This window comes from Cupressus sempervirens, chromosome 4 (assembly GCF_028749045.1).
Source record: "Cupressus sempervirens isolate cs-2001-9-10 chromosome 4, ASM2874904v1, whole genome shotgun sequence".
Taxonomy (NCBI): Eukaryota; Viridiplantae; Streptophyta; class Pinopsida; order Cupressales; family Cupressaceae; genus Cupressus; species Cupressus sempervirens.
This window is the reverse complement of record NC_143121.1, coordinates 368,519,677-368,534,991: the sequence shown is the minus strand read 5'-3', so window position 1 is coordinate 368,534,991 and position 15,315 is coordinate 368,519,677. Positions and strand designations below refer to the sequence as shown.

The following is a 15,315-nucleotide window of genomic DNA, read 5'->3' as shown; positions in this document are numbered from 1 at the left end:
GCATCTTCAAAACGAGGTGATCCTGCAGGAGAAGCCGGAGGTGGCTGTACAGGTATCACTGGCAGGACTGGAGCTGTAGGAGCTACTGGAGCCCTCCCATCAGGTGGACCTAATGGAAGCCGAACTCCCAAATCATGAACCTGCATAGGCTGGTCTGCTGGATCAGGAATAGGAGAAACAGGCATGAATGGTCCTCGCTGCTCATCAAAGACTACATCGCGGTTGTATATGAGACGAGAAGTCTCAACATCAATAAGGCGGTAGGCTTTGTGAAGACTGCTATATCCAGCAAGCATCAGTTTCTGACTCTTGGCATCCAACTTGGTGCGCGAAGCATCAGGGATCCAAACAAAAGCAAGAGAGCCAAAAACCTTCAGGTGACTGATTCTGGGCTTGCGACCTGACCAGGCCTCTTCCGGAGTTTTACCTTTGACCGCCACTGTGGGTGACCGGTTCAACAGATAAACTGCAGTGTTAACTGCTTCTGCCCAAAAACGCTTCGGAACATGTCTGTGTTCGAGCATGGAACGAGCCATCTCGGTAATTGTCCTGTTCCGACGTTCAACTACATTGTTCTGTTGTGGCGTGTGGGGTGTGGTGAACTGGCGTTGGATGCCATGTGTATCCAAGAAGCTGGAGAAAACATTAGAACAAAATTCCCCCCCATTGTCTGATCTAAGAGTAATAATAGATTTCCCAGACTCTTTTTCAACTAAGGGTTTAAACTTCTGAAATACAATAAATGCATCGGATTTCTTTTTAAGGAAATACACCCACATTTTTCTACTGAAATCATCTACAAACAACAGAAAATACTTGTACCCAAGAATAGAAGGAGTGGCCATAGGGCCGCAGATATCAGCATGAACAAGCTGAAGTACTTGAGAAACTCGCCAAGAATCGCCACTGGGGAAAGGTGTGCAATGTTGCTTCCCAGCCTGACATGCGTCACAAACTCCAAGGTGTTGGGTTTGAATCTCTGGCAAACCAAGAACAAGCTCATCTCGAGCAAGTTGTGAGAGATAATACACATTTAAGTGCCCATATCGCTGATGCCAAAGTGAGCTGATGGAAGATCGCCGAGCAGCCATAGCTAAGTCCTGAGAATCACCAGAATCAGTAAGTCTGAAAAGACCATGATCCTCAAGACCAACTGCAATAGTAGACTTAGTCGCCCGATCAGTGATGGTGCACTGATGTGAACTGAAGGTGACTGCCAAGTGTGGAGAATGTTGCAGCAATTGACTGACCGAGAGTAGATTTAGTTCCATCCCTGGAACGTAGTACACATCAAGGAATATGAGCTTCCTCCCAATAGACTGAATTTGAATGTTGCCTTTACCAACAACCGTGTACTCTTCTCCACCACCAAAGATAACAGAATCTGAATAAGGCTGGTAGTCAGTAAACCAGTCTCTGCGGTGAGTGAAATGTCGAGAGGCACCTGAATCAATGTACCAGGCAGATGACTATACATGATCTGCGGGTCTTTTAGCCATGAAGGCATAAAAGGCAGATTCCACCTGCTCAGTGTGCTCTGCACTGTTCGCTTTGGGTTGCGAACCTGATTGCTTAGACTGGGCAGCTAAGCGTTTCCGACATGCAACCTTCATGTGACCATACTTGTGGCAATAGTTGCATTGAATGTTCTTCTTTTTGGTACCATCGGATGTTGGAGCAGAAGACTTCTGCTGAGATGGTTGCTGAAACTTGCCCTTATCCTTCTGAAAGGATTTCGCAGCAAAGGCTTGCTCAGTGGAGTTGGAACTGGAGCTGCTACCGAACTGTTGTTTCCACCGATCTTGCTGAAGTAGCAGGGTGCAGAGATCAGTGAACTTTAGATCAACACTAGTAGATGTGATGTTGAGAGTCTCAATAAAATGCTCATAGGAATTTGGTAAACTCCGAAGAGTGATTACCACAATATCCTCTTCCTCCATCTTGCGACCGATGGCAAGTAACTGATCACGGATTTCTTGAATCCGATTCAGGTGTGCCTGGAGCGAGGTGCGCTCATCCATGACAATAGAAAACAGAGTGTTTTTCAGAAAGAAGGCTCTGCTCTTGTCGGAAGTCTCATGAAGACCTTTTAGATGTGTCCAGATTTCGGCCGCTGTCTTGCTGGATGGAATCTGAGAAAGCTGGTCATCAGCTACGGATAGTTTGAGAAGCATTACTGCCTCTCGATTGTTCAGATCCCATGTATCTTGATCAGGACCCGGAGAAGTCGGACACTGCTTAACACCCAGAACAAGTTGATTGGTGTTTCGATATTTGAAGATTGCAATGATGCGCTGCTTCCAGGTTCCATAATTGCGACCATTGAATTTGGAATTATTCTCGAGTAGAATATTTGTCAGAGATGCCATGGCACGTTTTTCATGAAAAACTGTGAAAATCTGTGAAGGCACATTCTTCGAGGCAAAAATACGGAAGACCTAGAAGAATCAGAGAATGACCCAAAAGAGAGCTCGAAAAACCCAGAAGGAATCTGCTGTCGTTTTCTGAATCCGCTGGCTCGAAAATCGAGGCACCCAAAAAAAACGGACAACCCAGTTGAGCTCTCGAAAAACCCACCAAGAATCTGCAAACAAAAAATTTTTTCGACCGCAAAAATTAGGGTTTCGAAAAAAAAAGGCCCTAGCTGAAAAAAGCTTGAAAAAACTTCAGATTTCTTGATGAAAAATGGTCGAATCTGCTTCCCAGAGCACGATGACAGACTGAGACGGCTAAGAGCATGAAGATTTGATACAGAAACATGCAGATTTTCACCCCAAAAATGCGAGTCTTCAAAAAATGGCCACGATTTCCACGCGATTTGCAGACCCGTAATTCGGGAATTTCTCCAAGCAGAAAAATCCTAGGTGGGTTTTGGAGAAATTAGCTGAAATAATTTTGGAAAAATATAAACAAATAATTTCAAGAAGAAATTATAAATTTTTCCGAAAAAATTTAAGTATTTAGCTTTGATACCATATTACAAGGTAATTGGTAAATACTTGCTTATTAATAACAGAGACCGAAAGGTCAATTTATACAAAAGGAAGAGACGATGTTTCCTTAGGAAACGATCATAAAGAATAGAAACATTCTATTCCAGAGAAAGAAAAAAACGAAAGCAAACTAAAGCTAAAGATATTTACAAGATAACCATTAACTAATAATAGACGTCTTATCTATTATTGTAATAGAAAATCCATACCAGGATACAGATTGTGGGAATTTTTCTTTTGTTATGCTTCTTACGTCTTCTTGGGTTAAGGAGTTACTTGATGATAGGGAGATGTGGGAGAATGACCCTTATGTTTGCAGCATGGTGTTTGACGTATTTGACATTTCTAATGAGGCTCTCCAGGTCTTCCAAGGTTGCAGCAGAAGGAAGATTTAAAACAGAAGAAATTTGAGGAAGAGGGAAGACTCAAGCTTGCCCAAATGCAAAGAGCTGAAGTGCAAGAGCCTCCAAGGAGGAAGTTTGCTAGCTTCAGACAATGCAGTCATCCTTAGATTTCTATTTCAAGCTGCCTTGAACCTCAGCCTACAGTTCAGACACCCCCACATGTTGATGATGGTGAGCCCACATATGATTATTGTCCCTTCTTCATTGTTGATGAAGTGAACATGCCTTTCCCCACATCAGAGATAACATGAGAGCAACTGCCAATTGAAGAACGTGTGCTGCAGCAGGAGGTCAAGGAGGAGAAGAATAATGAGGTTGTTCTTATTCTTGAGGAACAAAATTTTTCTTTTGAGCCTATGGTGGAACCTAAGGGCCCGCTGCAAGAAGAAGAAAAGCCAAACCATGTGTTGCAGCAGGAGGTCTCCCATGATATGGCGGAGAAAGAAATATTGCCTAGGATGCCCCAAGTACACGAGGTACAAGTTGCTGCTTATGAGCCAACTCATACTCTAGAGGGAGAAATATTGTTGCAATAGCTAGAAGCACACCGAAGGCAGTTTGAGGCAGAGCTTGCAAAGCGGTTGGAAGCCCAACAACAAGAGCATGAGGAAATTCTTGCAAGGGAGTTGGCTGCACAAAAAGAAAGGTGTGAGAAAGAATTGCAAGTGAAGTTGATGAGCATGCAGTTTGCTACAACAAAGACACAAAAGGAGGCACATCCAGCTCTTTCTTCCACATCACAAGAGTCTGCACAAGTGCAGGAGGTGCAACCTCTTGTTTGCAAGGATTCACATGGGCTTGAGGAGGAACATATGTTGCAGCCGCAACATGAAGAAACACACACACAACCAGCTTTTGTTGGCCAAGAGGATTTGGAGATTGCAGAGCACACTACGGTCAAGGCTAATTGCCTAGACCTAGCACCATCAAGAGGATGCCCCATTAAGCATCTAGCTTTGCAACAATGCATGTTGCCCCCGGTCATGCTTACTCTTGAGCATGAGGGTGAAGATCACAAGGAAGAGCAAGCATGTCTTGCTCAAGAACGTAATGCCCCAGTGTTGAAAAGCTTCATTGTTTTCAGCATTGGGAGGAAGACGTTCCATGCAACAATATGCTTGTCATACTTGCTGATTCACTTGACTGCCCTTATGCATGGAAGAAGAAATCAGCTCGTGAGGAAGGGCAACTATTTCAACAAGCCAGTCAATGGCTTTGTTTGATCTTTTTGTATTGTAAATATTTGTACATAGTAGAGTAGATTTCCAGCTTTCCAAGAAGTGCATGTGCATAGCTTTTTGGAGCTCTCCGCAGTTTTCTGGAGCTCTTTGAAGCTTTTTTGTTTTTTTCTGGTTGTAGATTTTGAAAAGTTGCAGGTGGGATAACGTGTCATTCTTCTAGTAACTCCATGCCTAATGGATTGCTTACAGCCACTAATCTATGCTTAGCAAGCAAGCATCCCATTGAGTCGCCAAGAATGTTGGCCATTTTTGCCTCCCATTCAGCCCATCATCAATAGCTGATCAGAGGGATCTTCAATGGGCTAGATTCTTTGCTGTGGGTTAAGATGGGATTTGGTTGGGGTTAACATTTTGTGTTAACTCAGTGTCTTCATGAACTAAGCTAGTTCAATTTGTTCATTGACCGAGTGAGCTCGGTTTGCTCTTTTGCCGAGTTGTGGGTTAACACGCGCATCCGCGGGGGTTAACATTTTGTGTTATCCCATTTCATCTTTTTGTTGAGATTCTTTGGATCGAATGACCCTTCATTTTCGCATCTTTGCTTGGGCCTTTTGCGAGGATGGGATAGCCATCGGATTTAGATGCATCTTTGGGAGATTCCTTGCTTCATCCCAACCGTCCATTTGAGATAAAGAAAATCTTGATCTACGATTGTGTTATAATCTTGCGTTGGGGGATTCTCTTGCAACATCTGGGCCATCCATATTCAAATGAAGATCTACACTGATGGTTCAAATCATTTATGGGCAGATCAGATTTATTCCATGCTAGTCAACTTTGCATTTTTGCGGCGAGTTAACATTGCGTGTTAACCCATCTCGCGTTTTTTGACAGCGGTGCAAATTCATCTGTTGCGGCCATGACACGTTACAAGGACCATTCCTTTATTGCAGAGTGACATCTAGGGCCTTGTTCCAAGACGTTAATGCATCTGCATGCCTCATTAATGATTGTAATGATCAAATCTCAGGGGATTTGATTTCTTACGGTTGGATGCGTTGTTTTTGGGTTTCTTCCTGTTACTTCTACAACAGATTGTATTTCATGATCAGATCTCACTCTAACTCTTCAGTTATTGCTGCTCTTTGCAACTTGACTCTAGCTTGGGTTGGGGTTTGAACTTCATGGTTAAATCTGAGTTATGCCCGAACTCTTTAAAGGGCAGTTGTAAATACTTTTTCCGGGTTCTTCTCTATTTTTATTTTGCAGCAACATTATGCTCTACAACTTTTGCCTTCCATTAATGAAACTTACCAGTTTTACCTCTTCTTTCCATTCTACCATCTTGTGCATGTTACTTGCCTTCTGAAGAATGTATCCCTTCTAGTTTCTTAGATTTGCATGTTGTGTTTGATTTGTTGATGAAGTGTTGTGTTGTGAAGTTTCCCTTCCTTTCAACATCTAATCGATTTTAACCTGCATCTGGGTTCTTAGAAGATAGGTTGGAGCTTAGAATTGTGTATTTGGGAGCTTTATTCATATATTTTGTGGTCACGAGCAGAGTTGTAAACGTGTTTCAATTTGGTGCATCACCCCCCTTTCCCTTCATCATTTTAATTTCTTGCATTCCTTCTCCCTTTTCCTCTCAAGTTGTAGTGTAGGTGCATCCTTATTGTAAGGAAGCTGGCCTTCTCCAGAGATTCAACCTCAAAGCGCAAGTCCAACACTTGGAGGTCGTTTCCATGTTACGCAAGGTCACTCTAGGATCATACCTCAAGCAAGGGTGCAGACTTTTGTGTCAACAGGTAGAATTCTTTTTATGTACATAAATCTCCAATTACTATCATTTTTATTCTTTCCACGGAATGACATAAGCTATTGCTTCATAACTTTCATTTCTGGGGTATCCCCTACTGTCTGAGCTAATCATGGTGTAGATTTGGGTTCTTGTCATCTTTCTAACCATGGAAGCATTGAACAAGATAACATACAAACTCATGGTTAGCTGAAAACTAGCAACAGCTTTTGTGGTATTGTTTGACCAGTTTTCCAGAACTTGCCAAATTTTACAAAAGCTAGTAGATACCTTTTCTAAAGGTGCTTCTAGTCTAGCACATTTTCAGTCCTCGTTTCCTTTTTTCATATAGATTCACTTTTATGTATTAATTTTGTCTCACCCATATAATTTCATTATAAATCAATCAACTGATATTACCCTCACACTGACAGCTTCTATTTGTTTTCAATTTCACAGGTATGTTGAACAGTTGGTGGCTAGTGCCGAGGCTGCAGTTGAAGAAGTCGTAAGACGAGGGGTAAGCTTTACTGAATTGAATTGAGTTGCTGCTGGTCACCTATTGAACTTAACAACTATGCCTGAATTCGTTACATACCAGCTAAAAGAATTTGTGTACAGGTTGCTCATCCAAACAAGATAGCCATCGGTGGTCACTCCTATGGAGCATTCATGACAGCAAACCTCCTGGCACACGCACCTCATCTTTTTTGTTGTGGGGTTGCTCGCTCAGGTGCCTATAATAGGACACTCACTCCCTTTGGATTTCAGGTGAGCTTTATTCCTATGAGAGTTCAAGTTGGTACTTTTGAACTCGTATTGTTTATTAAGTTTCACTATAATGCGTTTATTAATATTGATGATAATTTGTTTTTCAGAATGAAGAGAGGACACTGTGGGAAGCAACTAGTGTGTATGTGGAAATGAGTCCATTTATGTTAGCTAATAAAATAAAGAAGCCTCTTCTACTTATACATGGAGAAGAGGATAACAATCCTGGAACACTAACTATGCAGGTGTGCAATCTATCATATGACATATTGCATCTATTTTTCTTTTCATGTTTGATGTGCTCTTATGTTTGTCTTTTTACTTGCACACTTAGTGATTTATCAAATATCATTTGCCTGTTGAATTTTTTTGTATTTTGAAATTCTGTGATCACTTTTCTGTCCATACCATTAACTTCTGATTCTAGACAGTTTTTTCTTGATATTCTTGATGTACCCATGTTGATCATGATTTTATTAATTTCCTTCACTGTCATGATATTGGTTTTCCAGAAGGCTTGCACAAGTACCATTCATTTGCTGATCCTTTTCCGTCAGTTTTCCCATGCCACTATGTGTGGACTTGAAAGTTGAAACTAGTTGTATATGCTATTTCAGAACGAGTTAAATAATGGGCCTAGTTTATTTATGAACATAAACTAACATTGTGGGAATACAAAATGTTTGGCTGTATAATGTTTTGGATAAATTTATCCCGCTGTTTCCAAAATGGTGTCCATAAAAAACTAGTCAGTCTTATAAATCATTAATCATTTTCATTTGAAAACATTGATTGTCAAGTAGAAGTGATTTTTCAATGTGTCAATTTATGATGCTTAATGCTCTAAAATTTGTCCAGAAATACTTCAGTATGGGTTACCTTGAAAAAAAGTTCATCTAACAACTAGTATGCAGTTGCCATTACACTACTGACCTATATTAGGTACACACAACATGAGAGGCTTCTTGCTATAGGTAATTGTAGCCAGTGATAAAACCTGTCTTCTTAGCTCTCCAAGGGGCTTCAGAACCACCTCTCGTTGTTTGTTTGTAATATGTAGTGGTTCATCTTGATTTGGTCTTCATGCCTATTCACCTTTATGGATGGTGCCTTCATTGGTTGGCTTTCTTTGGGTGTGGCATTGATATGAATTATACTTTTCTACAATGGGAGCAAACTATAAAGAGTTTGATTAAAATTGCTACTCATTACAATGCTACATGTGTGTGTTATGTATTTTGTTGTGTGTGTGTTTGTATGTAAATTTGAAAAACAATGGGTTTGTGTGTAAATTTGAAAAAAGACTTACCGGATTCTTTCTTGACTGTTTAAATATTGCAGTCTGAGCGATTCTTTAATGCTCTAAAAGGACACGGTTCTCTCTGCCGTCTTGTGCTTCTTCCATTTGAAAGCCATGGATACAGTGCACGTGAAAGCATAATGCATTTACTTTGGGAGAGTGACAGGTGGCTACAGAAGTTTTGTGTAAATTCCCCTGACAATGCCCATGACTCTAAGATTTCTGGCCAAAAGGAAAATGTTGGAGGGGAAAAGTATGCAACTGCTTCAACAGGAGGGGATAGCATCCAAGAAAAAGATTGTGAACAAAATTCATTCTATTCAATGCAGAGGTCATCATTATGACAAAATTTCCATACAATATATATGATGCCAAATTGTTAAAATAAAAATTGCTTTCTGAATGTTAATATTATCTGCAAGAGGATAAGTCCCCTATATTATTTGAAAGACGATAAGTCCCCTTCTTTTTAGTTGATTTGCATCGTGTTGGCAAATACAATATCTATGAATTTATGTGACACATCTTTCTATGGTGATAGCTTGAAGATAAGGCCTTCTACAAGCATAGAGATGGAATTCTTTGCAGGTATAATAACAGTATGCTAATCCCCACTGAGGTCTGGCACAGAAGTGATGATCTTTTCCAGATTTAAAAGAACCAAGAGATTAAATCTTTATCCAATCCCTACTTTATAAATGAGAATTTCCTTGATAAACTTTTGAAATGTAGATCGATTAAGTGGAGTTTCTCTTAGGGCAATTATTATCTGCTGCCAATTAAAATTGTAATTTACCAAGGGATTGCATGAACATAATAACAGAATTGATTTCACTACTACAATTGTATGTTACAATTCTATTGCTTTAGAGACAAGAGAGTGCATAATTTTTTCTAACTAATGTTTTTTAATTTAAGCATTTCATTTATTTATTTAGTTCACATAAATGTTTAAACTAAAGCTTTGGATTATGTGGAGGTCCATAATTTGCTGTAGAAATTTTCAATATACAAGCTATAAAACAAGTTGAATAATTAGGTCCAAGGTGTTGGATTTATTACATTAAATTAGGTTAGTTTCTAAGATTAGATTAAATAAATAAATTAGTTTAATATTTCGTTGCTGGGAAGTTATTCTTGTAAGTAGTTTTTTAAGGGAATATAAGGCTATATAAAGCTATTCAGATATCAATGTGATCATTCAGTATCAATTCAGTTTGTATCTGAATGTATCTAATGAAAATTTGAATCAATAATATCAATATTTTATATTTTAGCTCTTTCATTTGGTATTAGAGTGGGTTGATCAATTGGGAGGAGTTCTTTGAATCGATTTTAGATGACCAGACTCAAACTTTTGCGGATGAGATTTTCTACAATTTTTAATTGAAGATAGGAGGTTGGAGACAATGGAAGTTGGAGGATTTTTATCATCTTGAGCTAGTTTCTTGCTTAGAGATGATTATTGCATGGGAAGCAACTATTTGTGTCCTTGTAAAGCTGGGGCTTGACATATTCATCCCTAAAGAGAAGAGGGGACTTGATAGATTTGTGTCTTTGAAGAAAAGAGGGGGCTTGGCTACATGATTGTCCTTCTATGGAGTGAGGTGGGGGTAGCATTTGAAAAATGGCATTTAGAGACACTTAGAGGAAAGGTGTCCATGTACAGACATATCAATGGTGATTGTTTCTACGACACTTGTGGAGGTGCCAAACACACTCGAAGGAGATGTGGACTTCGGAGAAAAGGCATCTCATGTGCAACACCAAAGGAGGCATTAGACACACTCCAAGGAGATGTGAAATTTTGGAGGAACTATGTCTCAATGTGCAAGGGAGGTGGAAACAATCTTGTTATGAGGCCAACTTCAGGATTTGCAATCTGAAGTTGGGATATGAAATCTACTTATGTGGGCAACTTTAGGATTGGAGGATTTGTAATCTAAAGTTGCAGAGAGAAAAACATTGGTGAAGGAGCTTCATCAAAGTTTTCAAAGGGTTGGGTTAAAACCTTTACAACTTTCATTCCTGTTGGATTAAAGTAATAAGGGGGGAATGTTGGATTTATTACATTAAATTAGGCTAGTTTCTAAGATTAGATTAAATAAATAAATTAGTTTAATATTTCATTGTTGGGAAGTTATTCTTGTAAGTAGTTTTTAAAGGGAATATAAGACTATATAAAGCTATTCAGATATCAATGTGATTCTTCAGTATCAATTCAGTTTGTATCTGAATGTATCTAATGAAAATTTGAATCAATAATAACAATCTTTTATATTTTAACTCTTTCACAAGGGGTGATGGTATAATGATCAAGTGATGCACTTGTAAAGAAAGTGAATTTAAGTTTAAATTCTGATTATGTTGAAGACTATCATACATGGGGATTGAAGATAATACATGGGGATGTGATCCTTGGTTCTTTGTAGGCTTACCCGTATTTAGGATGCCTTAGAAGTTTCTGTTGCTGCCCCTAAACTTTCCACTTTGTTTAGAAATGTCTTGGAAACGATGCAAAATTTGGGGATGACTGGCTGTCCCAAGGATGATTTGGTATTTCAATGATACCCGTTGATTGTCTTGAGGATGGCTAGTAATCCTCACCTCAAAACAATAAAAAAATGTACAAAAAAATTGCAAGAAATCCTACGAACAATATATAAGACCATATAAACATGAATTGTTGAGGGAATTTATCAGCAAACCTAACGAGAAGAATTTTTCGAAAAAATAGGAGAAAAATTGGCAAAAAAATTGAATTCACAAAAAAATGTGAAAAATTGAAGGAAAATAGTTAATAACTACATTTATTATAGGGCATTTCCCTAACATAGATATATTGAGAGCAAATAAAATATAGAGTTAAACCTAATAATTTTAGAAAATAGATTTTGATTGTTTATATTTATATTGCTGCTATAAATGTATATTGTGTGTATAGTGCAAAATACATACATATAATATTTACAGGATTCTACAAATATTTGCAAACGTACTATGCATAATATTATTTTCTCTATAAATTTATCTATAATATATTGAATATACATAATATCTATAAGTTTTTCAATAATACATCTTGAATATACAAATTTGATAAACAAAATACAAACAAATGTAAATAGAAATTACATACATAAAACAAATTTGATATATACTAGATAAATTTGGGAAATACTTCTTTTTTAGCATATATAGGTAGTTTGATAATAATAAATTAGAAGAATACCATAATGTTGTCCATGTATGGCTGTTCCTATTTCTAGTGTGTGTGATTATGAGTTTTGTGTGTGGTGTAAGACACAATGGAGCTTGTTTAGTGCATTTTAGGGTTTGTGGAGTCCTCTTTTCACGTAGTTTAGGGTTTATGATGGTAACTAAACCTGCTTTAATCCAAATTTAAACTTGATTTCATCTTATTTTTTGCCAAAAAAATTGTTGATTAGAATATATTCAGTTTACTCTTGAAGGTCACCAAATAGTTGTCTTAGTGTCAGCTCAAGTATTAGCTACATCTATGAAGTACCTTAGATCAAAATCATTTATAGAAAACATTTTTTATTCATTTATAATTGTATTGTTGATTACATAGGCAAAAATACCGAGTTTTTTAAGAGGACAATCATCAAATAGATATCTAATATTGAGATCAAATATTAGCCAAATCTATGAAATAATTGAGATCAAAGCTTATCAAACTTTTGAAGAGTATGATTTCCAAATAGTTGTCTAAGTTTGAGATCAAATATTAGCTTAAGTCTACAAAGTGTCTCGGATCAAAATTGATTAGATAACAATCTACCTACTGCTAGAAATTTACAAAATGTAGAATATATTAGAAGTGGAAACCATTTTGTAGTGATCAAAGAATGTCATTATGATTGAGGCAAGAAGTTTTGTAGGGGTAGTTCAATATTTGAGAAAACTCAAATCATATTCAACAATTGTAATGCCTTATATATCATAATGAAAATTGGTTAAGTCCTTAATATGAGGTAGTATTTCACCAAAGACGTGTTTGGTTGAAGTAATAGATTAGCAAACCACTAGTTTTGGTAACTAGTATTGTACATGGAGACCAAAGCCAATGATACATTAAATATATTAATTAAATTCAATGGTTACACACACACACACACACACACACACACACACACACACAGATATATATACATATACATATGTGTGTGTGTGTGTGTAAACATAGATATAGATATATAAACATATAAATATCTATGTTTACACGCACGCACGCGCGCGCGCGCGCGCACACACACACACACAATAATAATAATAATTTAAAATTCAAAATTAATTTATAACATCAATTAGGAATTATAGGGGTTCATTGCTTCCCATTTAATGGGCTATCTATAATAGTGCATAATATTCATAATTCTAAAAGTAGTGTATAATAATTTTTATATATTTTATCTCATCAGAAACTATGGAGTGAGGCATGCCAAGAGCAAGGGTCATATCAAAATTATGATTTAGAACAAATTCATGAGTTGCTTTAAAACTATCTCACATACCCCCACAATTTAGGATGGTTGAGGCCCTTTCAAATTTTTGTTGATGATTGACATTGTTCCTCTCACTCATTGTTTAGGATTTTCTAGAGGTTGGAAAGACAATTGAAGGTAAAAAAATACAAATTGTTTCCATGCCAATTTCATGTTGACTTCACTTCCACTTTGGAATCAACCATATTTCTGAGTGTTTCTTCAATTTTGTGAGATTTTTGTAGGATTTGATAGGTTTTTACAATGTTTCTATTCATAGTTTGTTTGGCATTTCTAGGGACTTATAATTTGATGTGCTTTAAATGCAAAGAGATCATTGAAAATTGAGCCAATCATTGGTCAATAATTTTTTATGAATTGATATTTTTCAAGGAAAAAATAACTAGCTCTAGGTTTTAGAATTAATTAGGTATAATTGGAATTTTTTCGTAGATTTATGCTTCTATGCATGATAGAATAAAGAATGGCTAGGAATTTAGGCTTGTGTGTTTGTGTTGATATTCAAGGTTTTTTCTATGCTATGGGTTGGTTCTAAACTTCAATTCTAGATGTGTAAAATCTCCAATAAAATTATTAAAAATGCCTTGTAGCTTTAAGGCTTGTCTTTTCAAATGTTGAGCTGCTTGTTTTTGGATTTGATTGCATAATTTTTTTGGCATCAACGTTTTAGATCACACTACGATCCATCATTAGGATGAACATGAAATAGAGCACAAGGAGTAAGTGAATAAAGTAGTAGACTTAACTACTAAAAAGATGGATCAAGAAGGAAGAGGAAAGATAGGGAGTAGGGTGGGCATGAGATCCAAGAAGGGACAAAAATAATAAGAAAATATAGCTTGGGATCAACATAATGAACAAGACTATGAAGGTCTTCCTTTCATATGCATGATTTGCTTCAATATTGGCCATGTCACGGCTAAGTGTGAGAAAGTCAAATATAAGAAATTCTCCTCATGGTGGAAGGGTGCTTTGCTGCAACATTATTCGGTGTCCAAGTTGCCTTCATCCTATGGGGAAGTTCTCTTAGAGGCTAATCGCTTGTTGGATGATGGTTCAGGATAGAAGTATGTTGCTGTTGTGGTCCTTCTTGTGGTTGACTCTACTTGTTAATTCGTTGGTGTTACTTTAGATGTTGTTGTTGTATTTGATCCTATTCATGAAGCTACTTGTGCTACGTTAGCTATTGATGTTGATCAGAATAATGTTGTTGATTCAATCCAACATGATGTTGAGCCTACTGTTGGCTATGTTACTGCTGGCTCAATTAGTGATGGTGCTAAGTTGACAAATTGGTTCCCTTTGCGGATTTGTTGGCCTGATACTTTGTTACTACCTATATTGAGGAGGGATGGATTATGGTTAAAGGAAAACATTCAAAGAAGTTTCAATCCCATTGTTCTCCTAAAGCCCACAAGTTGGGGGTGAAGGGGAAATCTTAATTCTAGTATCATTTTGTTCTTGTAGGATGATCAATTTATTTAGGGCTTTATCTTTTCTTGACCATCAGTTTGTCTGGGTGGGGGTTATGGGGTATTTTGCTCCCCACCTTTTTTGACTTTGGTCTATTGTGTCTATGTCCTATTTCTTTGTGAAGAGCATATTGTATATATTTCGGTTTGATTGGCAGGTAGTCTATTTGGGTACCTGCATTATTTTTGGATTTCAAGGTCCCTTCAAAACCCGTTTTATAAATAAAAAACATAATGAACAAGAAATAACTCATGAACACTTAAAATAAAATGATAAGCTTGATTAATCACACTCAAAGAATTAAAAATAATGAAAATTAAACTTAAAAGAGGAAAAGGAAATTGAGAGTAAGAATAAAGAGTAGATAAAATAAATAAGGTTAATATATAGAAAAATAAATTGAAAATGAAAATTACTAACCCAAATATAAAAGCACGAGGATGAATGCAGTGCTAATAAAAAAAATGAAAACTATATATATATATATATATATATAGTGTGAAAATATGTATGTATGGACATGTATATATGTATATATATATATATATATATATATATATATATATATATATATATGCACACATACATTTATGTATATATATGTACATATATACATATAGATACACACACATATACATATACACACATACACACACATATATACATATACACACACATGTTAGAAAAGTAAAACCACCAAGATAACTATGGTAGGGATGGGGTGGGGGGTGAATCAGGTATCCAATTAAAAAAACTCTCAATAACCTTATTAATTCCAAAACATGTAAACGATAGATGCAATAACCATAGAAAGATCACCATACACAATAACCCCAGATTTGTTAACTAGGGAAACCCTTGATAAGAGG

At 36.9% G+C, this 15,315-nt stretch overlaps 1 protein-coding gene across 2 annotated transcripts in view; it reads left to right on the top strand.

The window, feature by feature from the left end:
- The window catches only part of LOC149561603 (putative glutamyl endopeptidase, chloroplastic), a 110,015-nt gene extending 100,728 nt beyond the window's left edge, over positions 1–9,287 (top strand). For both annotated transcript variants that reach the window (XM_089825201.1, XM_089825200.1), the window contains 4 exons: positions 6,833–6,893; positions 6,995–7,144; positions 7,252–7,389; positions 8,486–9,287. In XM_089825201.1, the coding sequence (XP_089681327.1) occupies positions 6,833–6,893; positions 6,995–7,144; positions 7,252–7,389; positions 8,486–8,788 (652 nt within the window). In that variant the 3' untranslated portion in view covers positions 8,789–9,287. The remainder of the gene's footprint in view (positions 1–6,832; positions 6,894–6,994; positions 7,145–7,251; positions 7,390–8,485) is intronic.
- The last annotated feature ends 6,028 nt before the right edge of the window (positions 9,288–15,315 follow it).